Source organism: Apodemus sylvaticus, chromosome 17, assembly GCF_947179515.1.
Source record: "Apodemus sylvaticus chromosome 17, mApoSyl1.1, whole genome shotgun sequence".
Classification (NCBI taxonomy): domain Eukaryota; kingdom Metazoa; phylum Chordata; class Mammalia; order Rodentia; family Muridae; genus Apodemus; species Apodemus sylvaticus.
Window position 1 is genome coordinate 48811968 of NC_067488.1, and position 16983 is coordinate 48828950.

A 16983-nucleotide genomic window follows, 5' to 3' on the forward strand; every position below is an offset into this window, starting at 1 on the left:
TGGGCTCCATAGTCACTGCATGCATGGCCACTGCATGCATGTGGTACATAGACTTACAGACAAAACACCCAAACATATAAATACCAAAAACAACAAAATCTTTTTTTTTAAGATTTATTTATTATTATATGTAAGTACAGTGCAGCTGTCTTCAGATACACAAGAAGAGGCCATCAGATCTCATTACAGATGGTTGAGTCACCATGTGGTTGCTGGGATTTGAACTTGGACCTTCGGAAGAGCAGTCAGTGCTCTTAACCGCTGAGCCATCTCGCCAGCCCAACAAAAATCTTTTTTTTAAAAAAAGATGTATTTATTATTATACGTAAGTAGACCGTAGCTGTCTTCAGACACTCCAGGAGAGGGGGCATCAAATCTCATTTAGGATGGTTGTGAGACACCATGTGGTTGCTGGGATTTGAACTCAGGACCTCTGGAAAAGCAGTCAGTGCTCTTACCCGCTGAGCCATCTCTCCAGCCCCCAACAAAAACTTTAATAAAATAAAATTATTTCAGACCTTCACCTCTCCAGACGTTCTGTCACTGCTGAGTGGTGATCAAAATACACTTTTCTTTTTTTAAAAAAAGATTTATTAGCTGGGTGGTGGTGGCGCACGCCTGTAATCCCAGCACTCTGGGAGGCAGAGGCAGGCAGATTTCTGAGTTTGAGGCCAGCCTGGTGTACAGAGTGAGTTCCAGGACAGCCAGGGCTACACAGAGAAACCCTGTCTCGAAAAAACAAATCCAACCCCCCCCCAAAAAAAGATTTATTTATTTGATTATATGACCATACTGTTTTTGACACACCAGAAGAGGGCATCTGATCCCATTACAGATGGTTGTGAGCCATGGTGTGGTTGCTGGGAATTGAACTCAGGACCTTCAGAAGAGCAGCCAGTGCTCTTAACCACTGAGCCATCTCTCCAGCCCCACAATACACTTTCAAACTTCAGGCTAGTTTTTTTTGTTTGTTTGTTTGGTGAATTTGGTTTTTCAAGACAGGGTTTCTCTGTGTAGCCCTGGTTGGCCTGGAACTTGCTATAAAGGTGCACACCTCCACACCCAGCTAATTTTGGGCTTTCTTTTTTAAGACAAGGTCTCACTATGAAGCCTTAGCAGGCTCTATTTGCTATGTAGACCGGCAAGCCTCAGACAGAGATTCTCCTGTTTCTGCCTCCCAAGTGCTGGGATTAAAGATGTATGCCACCATGTTTGGACTTTTTTAGATAAACTCCCCCCCCTCCCGCTCCCCAACTGGGTCACTGGGTCTCCTGTAGTCCAGAACTGGCCTTGAACCCCTGATCCTCTTGGTTCTACTTCCTGTGTGCTGGGATTACAGGTGTGGGGAACCACACTGAGCTACTGTGCTGTATTTACCCCACAGTAAGTGGCAAATGCTACAAACCTGGGATCCTACCTCCCACCAGGGATCAGCCATGAGTAGGCACAGCCCTGTCACAGCAGGGCTGAGAGCAGCTCGCTCTCTAGAGACCTCCATCCTTTGTCATCTGCACCCTGTTCCCCTCCCAATCTTCTTCAGCCCATCCTCCACCTAGTAGCCCCTGAATCTTTCTAAATTTAAAAAAGGGATCTGGACAGATTGCTCAGTGGTTAACACCCACATCGCATCTTCAAGGCATCCGCAACTGCAGTTCTAGGGGACCTAGCGCCCTCTTCTGGCCTCTATTGGCACCAGCATGCACATGAGGCACAGACAGACAGACATGAAGGAAAAGCATGCATATACATTAAATTAAAAAACAAAACCTAACCACTGAATTCTGCCCAACCTAACCTTCCCAGCCTCCGGTCTCTGCTTGATCTGTGCCTTCTCTGGGACTGGTCCAGGCACTGTGTCTCCTTCCTAACCCTCATTTTTCATTTCCTTGGCAAGGAGCCTTCTCTGGTCTCATCTTCCCCCATGAAGCACCCACTGACTATAGCTTCCCATTAAGTGCTTTTTGCCTCACTTCCCCCAACATGGGTGTCCTAGCCATGGAAGGTGACCCCGTGTAGACAGGATTTCTCTCTGTCTGTCAAGTTTATATCCCAGTGCAGGCCCAGAATGTAAATGCTCAATAACGCATAGGATGGGTGAGCCATGGCTTCCGTAGGAGGATACAGAAGACTCAAGCTGTGGTCATTTGTGCCCATGGAAGGCCTGTGGGCCACGAGGGAAGGGTGGGGGGACAGGGTCAGAAACTGTCTCTCTCCAACCCTCCTGCCAAGTAGCTCCAGGCCTAGCTTCCCTCTTCCCTTCTTCCATCCCCACATCTAGCCTCTGCCTATCCCTTCTCACTGCAACCTCTTGCCCCAGGGTTTGTGGGGAGCAATGAAGAGAAATTCCTGGCCAGGAGTCAGAGGAGGCGCCCCGGCAGGCTGGCAGGACACAACAGTAAGCATGTGCCAGGAGTCTTCCAAATTCCGGCTCCCACAGCCCTGTGTAGAGCTGCCGTGTGGGGCCAAGAGGGATGGGAGCACCACCACCCCCAGAGCAGGGGGACACTTGGGACATTGTACGGGGTAAAGAAGTCAGTGTGGAATGCAGCAGAGGAAGGAGATCACAACCCCAGCAAGAGGCAGGCAAGATGTGGGTGTCGGTCTGTAATAATACACCAGCAACCAGGGAGAGGGTAACCCCCAAAAGGGCTGATTACTATGAGGCCCATGGGAAAACTCTTGGCTGAGCCCAGAAAGTTCTGGTTGCCCTTGTCCTCAATGGGACAAGGACTACCCCTACCCCCGGCTGTGCCTGGGACCCCACTTATTCAGAGATGTCTACAAGAGGGATCTAGAATGCTCAGCCAGTCTACATGCAGAGGCCAGAAGGGTCCGGGCATAGGACTGCAAAGCTTTCATCTCTGTAGGTTCAAGGCCAGTCTGGTTTACATATCAAGTTTCAGGGGCGCATGCCTGTAATCCCAGCACTTGGGAAGCAGAGGCAGGCAGATTTCTGAGTTTGAGGTTAGCCTGGTCAGCCAGTTCCAGGACAGCCAGGGCACACAGAGTGTGTGTGTGGGGAGGGGCGTGTTTCAGGACACTCAGGACTACATAGTGAGATTCTATCTCAGAATGAAACAAAAATTAAACAAAAAATAAAAAATGGAAAGAAAGGGGCTCAAGAACTGATGGCTCAGGGGTTAAAAGTGATGGCTGTTTCCCCAGGTTTTGTTCCCAGCATCCACATGGTAACCCCCAACCATCTGCAGCTCCAGTCCCAGGATGTCTGATGCCTACGTCTGGCTTCCTCGGGCACCAGCACAACAAACTGTGCATATATACAGGCAGGCAAACACTTGTGTAAGAAAAATAAATGTAAAAAGAAAGAAAGGAAGGAAGGAAGAGAAGGAGGAAGAAGAAGGTCCCAAGGGAGAGAACTCATGGCTGAACTTGTGAGAGATTCCCTTCTGGTCTCTTGTCCTTGTCAGTCCCCTTCCTGGGTCTGGTCCAGGTGTGATAGGTGCAGACAACAGCCGCTGCACCCAAGTTGTCACCAATGCCTGTACTACTGTGCCTGGCTTGTCGCCATCACAGCCACCATCGTCCCTCCCCTGCTTTCAGTGTGGCTGCAGAACAGCAATGCCTTTGCAGAAATTGTCTTTTTTAATTAATCTGTTTCTATTTTATGTGCATGGGTGTTTTGCCTGTATGTATGTCTGTGCGGTGTGTGCATACAGTGCCTGCAGAATCCAGAAGGCATCAGATCCCCTGGAACTGGAGTCACAGACAGATGTGGGCTACCATGTGAGTACTTGGAGTCGAACCAGGGTCCTATGGAAGAGCAACAGTCTTCTTAACCACTGAGCCAAGTTCTTCCAACCAAGCTGGGCAGTGGTGGCGCACACCTGTAATCCCAGCACTTGGGAGGCAGAAGCAGGTGGATTTCTGAGTTCGAGGCCAGCCTGGTCTACAGAGTGAGTTCCAGGACAGCCAGGGCTACACAGAGAAACCCTGTCTCAAAAAAAACAAACACACACACACACACACACACACACACAAAAGTCTAGAAGCTCAGACAAGGATTTGGGGGGCTGGAATTTGGAACGCAAGGCCCTTAGTAACTGAAACCATCCCAATCCTAATCCCCTGTGCTCCAGCCTGGAGCCCCTGCCGTGCAGACTAGTGTGCTGTAGTAAGACAAAGGCATGTGCAGGTTGGGAACATCAGGCCAGTCAGTGCCTTGAGCCTGGGCTTCAAACAGGATGGGACAGGAAAGAAACAGGGCATTTGTGAGCAAACCCAGGGTGCTGGAGGCCTCTCCTCCTCACCTGAGAGGCCAGGAGAGATGCAGAAGAGGAGAGAGCAGATGCCAAAGGGTTGGCGGAGGGTGTGTGGTCACTGGGGGTGGCAGGATCTTTCCCCTGGAATTTTCTCCTGGCAGGAAAGGCCCACCCTCCTATGAATGGAAAACAATCCCTGGCATCTGGCCCCCGAGGCTACATGGTTTCTGACAATCCACCATTATTATCCTGACTGCCTCACCCTGGGCTGATGCAGAGGGAAAACTGAGACAGGCCGGAAGGCAGGGTCTCTGGCTAAATTCAGAATCTGACTCACTCTCTGGAAGACTCCAATTCTCCCTACCCCTGACTATACAACGTTAAAACTGGGAGAGGGGCAGAGATGGCTAAGAGCACTGGCTGCTCTTCCACAGGACGTGGGGTTAATTCCCACACGAAGGCTCATAAGCATCTGTAACTCCAGTTCCAGAGGACCCAGTTCCTTCTTCTGGTCTCTTCAGAAACCAGGGACGTCTATGGTGAACAGACATACAGAAAGGCCAAACATCCACATTCATAAAAATAAAGGTACTGCAGCCTTTAATCAAGGCAGAGGCAGGCGGATTTCCGAGTTCGAGGCCAGCCTGGTCTACAGAGTGAGTTCCAGGACAGCCAGGGCTACACAGAGAAACCCTGTCTCGAAAAACCAAAAAAAAATTAAAAAAAAAAAAGTTTAAAAACAAACAAAACAAAACAAACCATAAACAACTCAGTGAGCCCCTGGCAGTGCAGAGTGCAGATGGGAACTGGGGCAGCCGTTTGCCCAAAGTGTGCCAGTGTGCCACCATGTGTGCCACCATGCTAACAGTTTGTTTTTTGTTTGTTTTGTTAGCTATGTCCTCTCTCTCTCTCTCTCTCTCTCTCTCTCTCTCTCTCTCAACTGCTTAATTTATTTAGCCATCTCTCTCTTTATTTTGGGGCAGGCTCTCACATAGCCCGGACTGGACTCGAACTCCTTATGATGTTGATCTGCTCTCCTGTTCCACCTTCCAAGCGCGGCAGTTTGACAGAAGTGTGCCTCAAACCCAACCCACCATTCTCTTACCGACCCTTCAGAGCCCCTCCTCTAGGAAGGCCTCATGCCTCACCCTCCCATGGCTCCTTGCTGCCCCAGGATGAAGCCCAAGCTCCCTCCTGTGGCTGCTCATGCCTAAGTCCCCTGCGGCTGGAGGCTTACTGTCCCTCCCTAGTTCCCTCCGCCTATTCCTGGGGTCCCTCTCTCTCCTCCCCCGCCGACCAGATCCCTGTGGCCCTCTGGAGTCTCACCTGGGATCTCTCAGGAGCACTAGGCTCAGTATACAGCACCTCTGCCTTCCCTGGGGGTGGGGGTGGGGTATGCCTGGAGCCATCTGGAGCTCAGTCTGATGGGCTTTATATTGGGCCTGAGACAAGGTCCAGGGTTTCAGTCACTCGCTCAAGGTCACACAGTAGGTACCAGAGCTGGACATGAGGCCTTTTAAATTTTTATTTTTTTATTTTTTTGGTTTTTTGAGACAGGATTTCTCTGTATAGCCCTGGCTGTCCTGGAAGTCACTCTGTAGAGCAGGCTGGCCTTGAACTCAGAAATCTGCCTGCCTCTGCCTCTCAACTGCTGGGATTAAAGGTGTGCACCACCACTGCCTGTCAAAATGGGGCCTTTTAGGGGAATGAAGGACAGAAGAAACAAACCCCATAGTTCTGTAAGTCTCAGGGCTTCTGAGCTTGGGATGACTTAGTTTAACCCTCTCCTCCAAGGTCCAGATGCCCATTATTGCAGAGACAACACCTACTGCCCCCAGTCACACAGACACTGAGATGTAGGCCTATTCTCCTGAGACACAGGTCTGTCCTCCTAAGACACAGGCCTGTCCCCCTGAGACACAGGCCTCTCCTCTTTGGGTTTGTCCCCCTGAGACACAGGCCTGTCCTCCTGAGACGCAGGCCTGTCCTCCAAAGACACAGGCCTCTCCTCTTGAGACACAGGTCTGTTCCCCGAAGACACAGGCCTCTCCTCCTGAGACACAGGTCTGTCCCCCTGAGACACAGGTGTCTCCCCTTGGGACACAGGCCTAGCTGGGTGGTGGTGGCACACGCCTTTAATCCCAGTATTCGGGAGGCAGAGGCAGGCAGATTTCTGAGTTCGAAGCCAGCCTGGTCTACAGAGTGAGTTCCAGGACAGCCAGGGCTACACAGAGAAACCCTGTCTTGAAAAAAGAAATCCAAAAAACCAAAAACAAACAAAAAAAAGAAGAAGAAGAAGAAGAAGAAGAAGAAGAAGAAGAAGAAGAAGAAGAAGAAGAAGAAGAAGAAGAAGAAGAAGACAGAGAGAGAGACACACGGGCCTGTCCCAAGACACAGCAGCCATCCACACCCCCACCCGTCTCCCAGGAGGGGTTTGGAGAGCACTCTGCTGTCCAAGCCATTTTCAGTTCATCTTTTCCTAATTTTGCTTTGAGGAAGTCGCTGCAGCGGCGGCGGGCACTTTCCCTTCTCTCACGCACTCCCAACGGCTTCTTTTTCCACCCCCATGTCTCTCAAAGCTTGGATGATGGTGACCAAAACAGGGGGTCCTGCCTTATAGGACAGCAGGGTGTTACTGGGCAGGGTGGAGGCAGGTGCTAGCAATGGGGGAGCACAGGGCAGAGTGCAGGAGCAGCCTAGGGGGTGGACGTGCCCCTTTCTTGCACAAAGGCCCTGAGGCGCAGTTAGCGTGCCATAGCTTAGGGCAGGAACAATATCAGTTTCCTTCTGCACACCCCAGTCTACAGGTCTTTCAGTGGACTTTTGGGGAGGAGGGTACAAAAGCCATCGGGCAGCTGGCCCTAACTCCAGGAGGTGGTGTGTGGCTGGGACCCTGAGCCAACATCGGCAAGTGTGGTGACACAGACACAGGGGTCACACAAGTGAAGGAGCCCAGAGAGCAAAAGCCCTCTGGTGACTCTGGGGCAGTGAGCATTCTCGCAGGCTTCAAGGGGAGAGACCACGAAGGGGTCAGCAGGGCAGCCCCCTTCCCAGTGTGGAGGAGGGAACAGCTTGGGTGCCAGACTGTAGGGCGTGGGCTCTTGCTTCCCTCCCCAGGTGCACGAGCCCAAGAGAGACTGGGCGTTGCTCTCTGCTGAGAGATCGGGGTCCTCTGCCTCCCCAGACGTGAAAAGTAAATGGGACAGTGTGAGACATGAGCCAGGCGTGGCCTGCCAGGCAGGGATTTCCCCGTCGTCCAGCTCATCCTGGTTTGGAAGAAGGCCCTGTGTGGACTGAGATGCGGAGTCTGGATCTGGGCAGGGAGGTGGTGACTCCTAGTTCTCACCCCTGGCTTTCTGCCTACTGTCAAGCTGTTTATTTTTATTATTGTTGTTATTATTATTATTTGTGTGTGTGTGTGTGTGTGTGTGTGCACCTGAGGTAGGAGGGGGCATGCTACAATGCACAAACTTGCAATAGTTGGTTCTCTGCTTGTGGTAGAGGATCAGAAGTTCTAGGTATTCCTCAGCTACATAAGGGCTTCAAAGCTCATTTGGGCTACATGACTATCTCAAGCAAACAGAACCCAGCAACAACACAACCACAACAAAAACCTAGCTCATCCAGGCTGATAAAACACACAGTAGGACCTTCATTTGACTCTGTATCTGAGTACCTACTCTGTGCCTGCACAAATTGCTCTGAGACATGCCCAGCCTACAGGTGGAGGCCACACAGGACGGGACAAGCAGCAGGTACAAGCTATAGAAGACACTAAGGGAGCTTCAGGCTGCTGGGACCAGAGTACAGTGTTCAGGAAAGATGGGAAGGCGGTTCTGTGTCAGAGCTTCCAGATTGCACAGAACTCATTTCATTGAATCTTATTTTACCCAGTGGAGGGCCTGGGCTAGCCCTGCCTAAGACTGCTGAGTGCTGCCTCTAGTTTTGTGAATCAAATCAAAAGATCTGGGTTGTAGCTGGGCATGGTGGTACATGCCTAGAATTCCCTAGCATTTGGGAAGCTGACACAGAAGGATCAGGATTCAGGGTTAGTCTGGGCTACATAGTGAGATCCAGGCCAGCCTGGGTAACCCCACCTGAAAGTAAAAGTCTTTGGGGTACAAAGCCCAGCATAGCTGTTCATTCGGCCTCACTGGGTGCATTAGCTTGGTCCTCACAGCCCTTCTTCTACAGACCAGAAAAAATGATACCAAGTCACCTCCTTACATGACTGTTCAGACATCCAGCAAGTATTTAGAGACCTGGATTGAGGCTAAGGGGCAGGCCATGAGCCCAACACGTAGTAGTAGATGCTTCATAAATGTTGTTGACATATGAAAAATGTGAACCATGGAAGGCCTTTCAGCCAGGAGGGCCTTGTCTTAGAGCAAAAGAGTAACAAAGGGAAGAGACAGCCGAGCCTGGGTCTGACTCCTCCCACTCCCTGCTCTATGTCCTGGACCTTGGCCTCTAGAAATAACACCTACCCCAGCACTCAGAAGGCAGAGGCCACCCTGGTCTACAGAGCAAGTTTCAGAATAGAGAAACACCGTCTCAGAAAAACAAAACAAAACAAAAAGCAAACAAACAAACAAAAAGAACAGCATCTACCTAACTGCTCTGCCATTTTCAATTGGCTCCGGCTGCTGGAATTCCCCAGGGCAAGACCCAAAGACTGAGGTCGGTGGTGAGCTGGGAAGCAGCAGCTCCCTGGCAGAAGGGTCCAGGCCTGCCATGGAGGAATGGGTGGCTGACTTGGCTCTTTAACACGCGTTAGTGGTGCTGTTCTGAAGTGGAGAAAGGTGGGTGGGGTCAGCATCAAAGCACATATGGTGTGCACATGGGGACTCCGGCCCCTCTGTTTGGATGTCACTGTGGAATGACAGATTAAACCTGCTGAAGCACAGGGCAGCTACTGTCACCTAGTATCCCGCATCATGTCCCAGGCTGGGTGCTGGCCAGGCTGGTGGCCGGAGGGACGGGGAAGTGGCTGCTTTGGCTATCTTTAGCACCTTATCATAGCCTTTGACTCTGCCAGGCTGAGCAGAATTCAAGAGGGGAGAGGGAGTCAGGGCCACTTCTCCATAATCACATGAAGCCAGTGACCTGGAACCGCTGCTTGGGGACTCACTGTCATATCTGACTCCTCTTGCCTGTGGGGAAGATAAGTACTTCATCACCCCCATTTTTGAAAGAAGCATAGCCCATGGATGAGCTTAGGGTTGGGGAGGGAGGACAGAGGGATTCGAGGGACTGTAGTACTACTGGGAACCACACCCCTCTATCCCTCCTGGAGCCTCAGTGGCCCTGCTTGTTGTGGGCAGTGGACATAGTAGTCAGGTGCTTAGCTTAGCTTCCTGAGGTGGCATCTGCCTTCAGCTCCCTGACACCAAGGAACGAGCCCCTCTCTGCTTCAGATTCCTTCTATGGGCTGTCAGGATCACATCTGCTCGGAAGCAGGCCTCAGCCTGTGAACTGCAAACAGCTGTAAGGACTGAAGCCCACCCAGCCAGAGATGTGATGCACAGGAGGTGCTCACCGGGCTTGCGATCTCCCCTCCCCCACCACAGCAGCCAGGCTCTATAGCTGCTCCTAGCATGGCTCAGCCCAGCGGTGCCCACCCCACAGCTGGCCACCGTGTACTTTTTATCACACTATTCCTCTCCCATCCTCAGCTTTGCACCTGTTTGCCTCTGTATCACTAGGTAGTGATGAACCCATTTCAAGGAGCAGCCCTAAGGATTCTGATGGTGTGAAGATCTCAGGCTAGACCAGAGAGAGAAGCTGGTCCTCAGTAGAGGGAAGGGTGGTAGAGGGACTGCAAAGCTTCAGACAAGTAGCTGCTTGCTGAGAACTGGCAGAATGAGGTTTCCTGCAGTATTAGGGAAGGAGGCAGCCTGGGGCTATTGCTACTCCAGCAAGACTGTCACCAGGACCCAGGTGATAGCACTTTGAGGTGAGCCCAGGTGGCAGGGCCGCCTCCTTGGGCAGTCCCCGGTGTGTGGTAGACAGTGGCTGTCACTCCTTTTAAGGCAGTGGCAACTCTGCCACCACTTCCCTGTCCTCACTTGCTCAGATTCTCAGCAGGTATTTTTGTTTTTCAAGATTGGAATGAGACTCCTTTTGTCTCCACAGGATTCCAGAGGCCTGTCTAGGGGTTCTGGTGAGAGGAAAGTCTGAAGGGAACAAGCCACAGGCACGGGAGACACACCTTCCAGGCGACGGTCCAGCCACTGCAATCCAGCAACCTGGAGAAACGCTGGTGCCTCCCACCCCAGTACAGACGCTGTACTTCATAAAATTTAAGCACCTACTGTGCACCAAGCTGCTCAAGGGAACCTGCAGGTAACCCTTGAGGAGCTGAGTCCAGAGCCTAAGAGGTCTGTCCAGAGCCTTTTTGAGGAAAGGCCAAGAGCTTCACCTGAAGTATATTTTGCTCAGGCCCAAGCAGCTCCATCATTGGGCAGCCACTGGCCTGTTATCTGGACACTTATCTGCCTCTCCACACAAGTTCCTGAGAAGCAGCTTCAGGTCAGCTACTCATTTCCCCAGTACTCCAGCAATGGTATACAGTGAGCACCAGCCTCTAAAGACTAGCCTGGTATCATCTTGGGTCTGCCATCTTGGACTAGGACCAGCCCTCAGATGCTGAGGCTGAAGATGAGGTCCCTATTACCCACAAGGTGGCTCACAGCTCCAGGTACCACGCTTTCTTTCCTGTCTGCAGCCATACACATGGTGAAGTGTATATTAAACACATATGCAGAGAGCTCCATATATAGGCTTAAATTCTTAAGACCCACCTGGTGTAGAACCAAGGCTACATCTAGTCTGAAAAGGTCACCTCACCTGTAGCAAGAGCATAAACAAGCCTGCTGGTAGTCAGTTTGGGGAAAAGGCTACCCTCTAAGGACTCTCAAGCACAGGATGATCTTCACATTTGTGATCCTAACCTTGAGAACGTTGCTCCACTTAGAGACAAAGCCATGCACAGCATAGACTGCCTGGGGCTAATGCTTCCTTCGGTCCTAATAGGTTCCTAAAGGAGCCCAGGCCTGAGATCTCTTCAGAATGGCAAGGACAATTAATTCCAGAACACAGCTGGGTTTTCAGCCATGTGCTTCACCCACCACCTGGTGGCCCAGGCCTAAAGTACAGCCTAAATTGCCAAACACTTAGGTCCCACTATTCTCAATGGAAAGGCCAGGAAGCTCATGGGCAGCCTCCCATCTCATGCAAACAATGCTATACCATACCATGGAAGCCAATACCAATCTATAAACAGCTTTGTTGCTCTGAAGCCTGGCAGCCACCTAATCTAGCAGCAATTCCAGGCTGCAGGACCATCCCCCAGCTCATGCTATCTGGACTGGATGCAAGATCCCATTAGAGCCTCAGAGCCCAATCCAGCTTTTCTGAGCAGGGTTGGTACAGTAAACCTTTGTGTATGGTAACAAAGTACTAGAACAAACAAGCCAACTACTAGGTGGATCATACCAAACCTTTTGTAGATTTTTTAGCAGGCCTAAGGCCTCATCAGTACTGCCTAAGGAACCAAGAGACCCCTGGCTGATGTCACCCAAGCTATGTACAGACCTGTGACAGAAATTAGGGACATATTACCCTTTAGTAGCTTTTAGGCATTGGAAACCCATTTCAACAACTCAAATGCTGCTCACTAGGCTCTTCATTCCTTAGTGTATGAACACCCAATGCCACCAGGCTGGCCAATGATGCTAAGGAAATGCAAGAAAACCAGTGTATATTATGTTTATATTTATATAGAAATATTTTATTGAGGGGACCCAGACAGCTGTGCAAAGTGATCCTGGAATCAAGCACCTTCCTCCTTGGCAATGCGATCTTTCTTGAGTGGTCCCTGGAGGAGAAACAGCAGAAACATTATTCCTGCACATAGCCAAGACAAAACCAGGCAGCAGGTGCCCCAGCCCAGGTAGGTCCTTACCATGAAGGCTTTCTTCTCTTCCATGGTCTGGAAACGACCATGGCCAAACTTGGAGGTGGTGTCAATGAACTTCAGGTCAATCTTCTCCAGAGCCCGACGTTTGGTCTGGACCAGCAAGGACTGTGGGCCAAAAAGAATGGTCAGTGACTGACAGCCAGCATTCCAATCCCAGCTCCAACCACCACCACAGACATGAACAGAATGGGTAACAGGTTCATGCAGAATTCCCCTCCTCTTCCAGGATTAATACCAGAAACAGGCCAACTTCCCTACAGCTCAGGCCTGAGATCCACCGCCCCAGATCTGGTCAGAGCCCAGGATCTTCTCACCTTGCGAAGAGTAAGGACTCGCTTCTTGGTTCCCACCACACAGCCTTTGAGCATGATGAAGTCATTGGTCACCTCACCATAATGGACAAAGCCACCCTAGGGAATTCAGAGAACTATTGGTCAGCAAGGCTAGTTAGTTGTGTCATAGAGCCAACCAAGATCAGCCGGGCTGTTCTCAGAAGGAAGGCAACAGGGAACAATTCCTCAGTCTCACTCGGGCGCTGTGCCCAGCGCACATTCCAGAGCCTCATCACAGAACAGCTGATCTTGGACATCTTTCACCAACCCCACCTAGTTGCTGTGCATGGCCTGCATGGCAAGTTCTGTCCCAGACATATTCTAGGGGTCAGCTGCCAGTACTCACCAGTGGGTTGATGCTCTTGTCAGACAGGTCATAGTCAGTAGATGCATTGTTCTTGATCAGTTTACCATCCTTGATGAGGTAGCCTTGACCAATCTTGTAAATCTGAAGAACACAGAAGTCAACTGAGAAGGCAGTTTTAAGAACCAGCACCCAAAGTCAGGTAGAAACAACTGCCCAGACCAGCATCAAGTAGGAGTCCTATAGTTGTGTTTTCCCAGGTCGTGGCCCAGAGTAAGAACACTGCTATTTGCTGGATTTACAAGTCAGATAGTCCCAGTCCCCTTGGGACCCTGAAGGTAAGAGGTTCCTGTTACCAAGAACTGCATGAATAACTAAATCTGCTATGTATGGTAGCAACTCGTGCCTGTAATCCAGATACAGGACTGCCACAACTCCAAGCCAGCCTGTGCTATATAAAGCATAACTGCTTATAAATTGATCATTTCAAAAAATTTCCCAAAGGTTTAGGTCATTAAACTTGGCAATGTCTTGTATCTATGTATTCCTAGGACTATCTTGTTCTGTGGACCTGAGACCCTCTGCCATCTGCAGGCTCCCCTTACCTTCTTGTTAATCTCTGTTCGGTGATGGTAGCCTTTCTGCCCAGCTCGAGCCACAGAGAAGGCTACACGGGCAGGGTGCCAGGCTCCAATACAGGCAACCTTGCGCAGACCTCGATGGGTCTTTCGGGGCAGTTTCTTTGTATGCCAACGACTGGTCACCCCTGGAAAGGAACATTTACTCTTTTAAGGGGGGTTGGGTGGCCGTGTCCCTTCCCTATGAGTACGAAAGACACTGATTATCTAACATAAATCTGAGTATCAGAATTCAATTCCTACCCCACATTTTTAAGTCAGACTAGATGGGTGTCTGCCTAAATAGTTGTAACATTCCAGGGTCTTACCCATCGAAATGGCGGCAACCCTTACCTTTGTATCCTTTGCCTTTAGTCACACCGATGACGTCAATCATCTCATCTTGCCCAAACACCTGGTTCACAGGCACCTGCTGCTCCAGCCTCTCCCGGGCCCAATCGAGCTTCTCAGCCACAGTGCCTCCGTTCACCTGGATCTCCATCAGGTGCGCCTTCTTCTGGCGCAGAGGGAGCAGGCGCATCTAGAAGCAGATGGATCAAGTCAGTGGACTGTCATGAGCTATATTAAATGGCTCCCATCGAACTAGCCCTGTTTAGTGTCACAGTGCCCTCTGCTGGTCAATAAGGAAGAGGCCAGGAATGTCTCTAACACCTTCAGGTCAAAATGCCTGCAAAATGACCAAAACATTAGAGCCTCACACCCTAAGGTCCCTGTGCTTACCTGAGTGTGGGCAATGATGCGGATGACCTGGCAGTACTTCTTCATGCTGTTGAAGTCCTTCTCCAGCTGCTTCTTGCCTGTGTCATCCTGCCATTTCTTACAGTACTTGGTGAAAGCCTTCTTCTTAGATTTGTGCCTTCAGGAGCAGAGCACAGTTGGGGGAGGGGCCGGGTGCAGGCCTTCATCACCCTTGCAGTGGGTGAGAGGAAGGCAGACTGGCACCATTTGGGGATGGGGCTCATTGCCGGCTTCTAAGGAGCCTTTTCCACCGGCAAGCGGAGCCTGGATGAAGCTCATCGGGCAGAGCCGAGCGGAGCTGAGCAGAGGTCCACAGGTTAATATAAGTCATAAATGTCAACAATGCACAATTCTTGCTCCAGGGTAGCCGAACTTCCCTCATCTGGGGTCACATCTCACAGTAGTATAAGTCAGGGAAACAGATTAGAAGCAGGGGACTTATCTTGTACATACAAGGCCAGCATCTAAGATTTTCCCAGCTCCCTTGCCACTTCATTGGCAAAGGTACACTAACTTCAGCTAATGACAACCTCAAAAACTTTTGATCAAATACATTCACTGTGAGCCCCAGTTCATCGTTTCCCTTAACTCAGGGGAGCCTCCCACATTCTCAAGCTTACCAGTTCTTATAGAATCGCCTTTTACACTCATCACTGATATGCTCAGCAAATACAGTCTTGAAGGTCCGGAGGCCTCGTGGGGTTTCAACATATCCCACAATGCCCACGACCACCATGGGTGGGGTTTCCACAATGGTCACAGCCTCCACAACTTCTTTCTTGTTCACCTCTGTGAAGACAACAGGCATAAGCATCAGTGGGAGCAAATACCTCGGCACATACAAGTGTAAATCCTGGACCTTCCATCTCTGCCCTTCACATCTCTGGGATCTCCAACTGCAGTTGAGCTGAGCTGAAAGTTCTAGGTGTCACAAACCCAGCCTGCACTTACTCTGCAACACTGCTACTACCAGACTATGCTGGGTGAGAGTATCAGCAAAACGCCATGTGCTTCATTCCAGACTGTCTCAAAAGCAGCTGTATCACTAGCCTGGTTTCAGTGTCAGAAAGGCAATTGTTAACTGTGTCTAGAGAGGCCAACTCAAAGTTGAAGAGATTTCTTTCTTGAGCCTTTAATAGATCCCCTTCCCTTTCAGAGGGCCTGGGATTGATTGATTGATCCCCAGAAAGGATCAATCCCCACATGGAAATGATCTCCACATGGAAAGGACCAACTTCACAAACAGAACTTTGCACAGTACTAGAATCTCTGGTTTAATCTTTCCTAGGTCATGGCACTCTCTTTCTTAGGGTCACTGTTAAGAGTGGACACTGCCACCTTAGGTGAGGCATAGCACAAAGCACCCCAGGATGGAGGTCTTCTGTTGTGCTTCTTTGCAAAATTGCCCACTGCCCCAGTTGGACAAGTGCTGTACATACTCGATCCTGGCCTGTCAACTTCCCGGACGATGTGGGTCATGCCAGCCTTGTAGCCCAGAAAGGCTGTGAGGTGCACAGGCTTGGAAGGGTCATCCTTGGGGAAACTCTTCACCTTCCCACGATGCCGGCTGCTGCGTTTTCGAGGCAAGAAGCCCAAGGACCCATGCCTGGGAGCTGAGAATTTCCTGTGAGACTGAGGTAAAGTGAGAGATCATTAGCATTGCTCTCAATCTTCACATCTCTTACCCCTAAGGCCAAGGATTCCACTTTTGCAAAAAATTTTTCCAGTAAGCACAGTGTAATAATATTTCAGCTTAATGCTTTTATAGTGTCCATGCAAACAAACAGCAAAGTCATACTAAAAGTTCCTTGGGCAAGTTTTCTGGAGTCACACCTAAATGACAGTATGACATACTAAAGCTATTACAAATCGGGCGGCCTTTAAGCCCAGCACTCTGAGAGGCAGGGGCAGGCGGACTTCTTGAGTTGAGGGCCAGCCTGGTCTACAGAGAGTTCCATGGCAGCCAGGGCTAAACAGAGAAACCCTGTCTCGAAAAGCAAACAAAAACCCAGGAAGAGCATATAGCTCTTTAGGGCTGGAATGATGGCCCAGTTGAAATCCCACACACATGGCGGTTCCCAGCCATCTGCAATGTGTTCTGGTGCCCTCTTCTGGTGTGTCTGAAGAGGGTTACAGTGTACTTGCATATCATAAAAATTTAAAACAAGTAGGCCTCAAAACTCCCAAAGCCAAATCAGAACTTGACAATCAGCACAGAGTTTCTGCCCGCCCGTCAAAGTGTTCATCATCTGTGGCTTCTGGGAACTACAGAGATCCACCTTCCTTTCTCGGAACCACACTGCCAAAGTTTTCGACCAGATTTGAAAAATGCTTCAATTTTAGCCAACGCCATTCTTTAGAACTCCACGAATCCCTATCAGTCTGATCATGGGTTCTAACCTCGAAATTAACCACAAAATAGCCCATTTATTGAGTCCCTTGGGATTGCACTCCACCAAATGGCTCCCACCCAGGCCCAGGCCTGTCGAAAGCACGTTCTCTGTTCAGCCCGTTAAGGTTCCTGGATTTAGGGATGGTCGCGGCCCGTACATTGACCCCCCCCTAGAACATCCCCTTAGTATTTGTGAGGCCGGATGGCGCTGACGGGAGGCGAATCCAACCAGGCCCGCGGAAAACCAGAGAAAAAGCAGCATGCGTAAACGTACCATCTCGCCGCCACACGCCGCCGCTAGAGATCGACCAGGCGCTGGTGCAGGCTATATAAAGCCAAATGATGGCTCCGCCTCCTGAGCGTACGAACGTGCTGACG

General features: G+C 50.4%; 1 protein-coding gene and 3 non-coding genes across 4 annotated transcripts; all 4 read right to left on the reverse strand.

Annotated features, from left to right (window-relative positions):
* Positions 1-11985: 11985 nt before the first annotated feature.
* On the reverse strand, positions 11986-16940 carry Rpl3 (ribosomal protein L3). Its single transcript, XM_052160960.1, has 10 exons — positions 16880-16940; positions 15653-15845; positions 14834-15002; positions 14196-14331; positions 13809-13995; positions 13443-13603; positions 12880-12981; positions 12516-12611; positions 12187-12306; positions 11986-12099 (listed from the first exon to the last, which is right to left on the reverse strand). The coding sequence occupies exons 1-10, from the start codon at positions 16880-16882 to the stop codon at positions 12055-12057; spliced, it is 1212 nt and encodes a 403-aa protein (XP_052016920.1). The 5' UTR covers positions 16883-16940; the 3' UTR covers positions 11986-12054.
* LOC127668271 (small nucleolar RNA U83B) lies at positions 12684-12777 on the reverse strand. Its single transcript, XR_007974046.1, has one exon. It is a non-coding gene; the product is annotated as a small nucleolar RNA U83B (small nucleolar RNA).
* On the reverse strand, positions 14332-14386 carry LOC127668274 (small nucleolar RNA U82P). The gene has a single exon (XR_007974049.1). It is a non-coding gene; the product is annotated as a small nucleolar RNA U82P (small nucleolar RNA).
* On the reverse strand, positions 16404-16467 carry LOC127668318 (small nucleolar RNA SNORD43). Its single transcript, XR_007974086.1, has one exon. It is a non-coding gene; the product is annotated as a small nucleolar RNA SNORD43 (small nucleolar RNA).
* Positions 16941-16983: the final 43 nt, after the last annotated feature.

Excerpts from the sequence above, each read along its gene's own strand:
- Rpl3 (XM_052160960.1), bottom strand. Across the intron at positions 15,003-15,652 it reads AGTTGACAGGCCAGGATCGA|AGGTGAACAAGAAAGAAGTT; the intron begins GTATGTACAGCA and ends TTGTCTTCACAG. Across the intron at positions 12,307-12,515 it reads GAGTCCTTACTCTTCGCAAG|TCCTTGCTGGTCCAGACCAA; the intron begins GTGAGAAGATCC and ends TTTGGCCCACAG.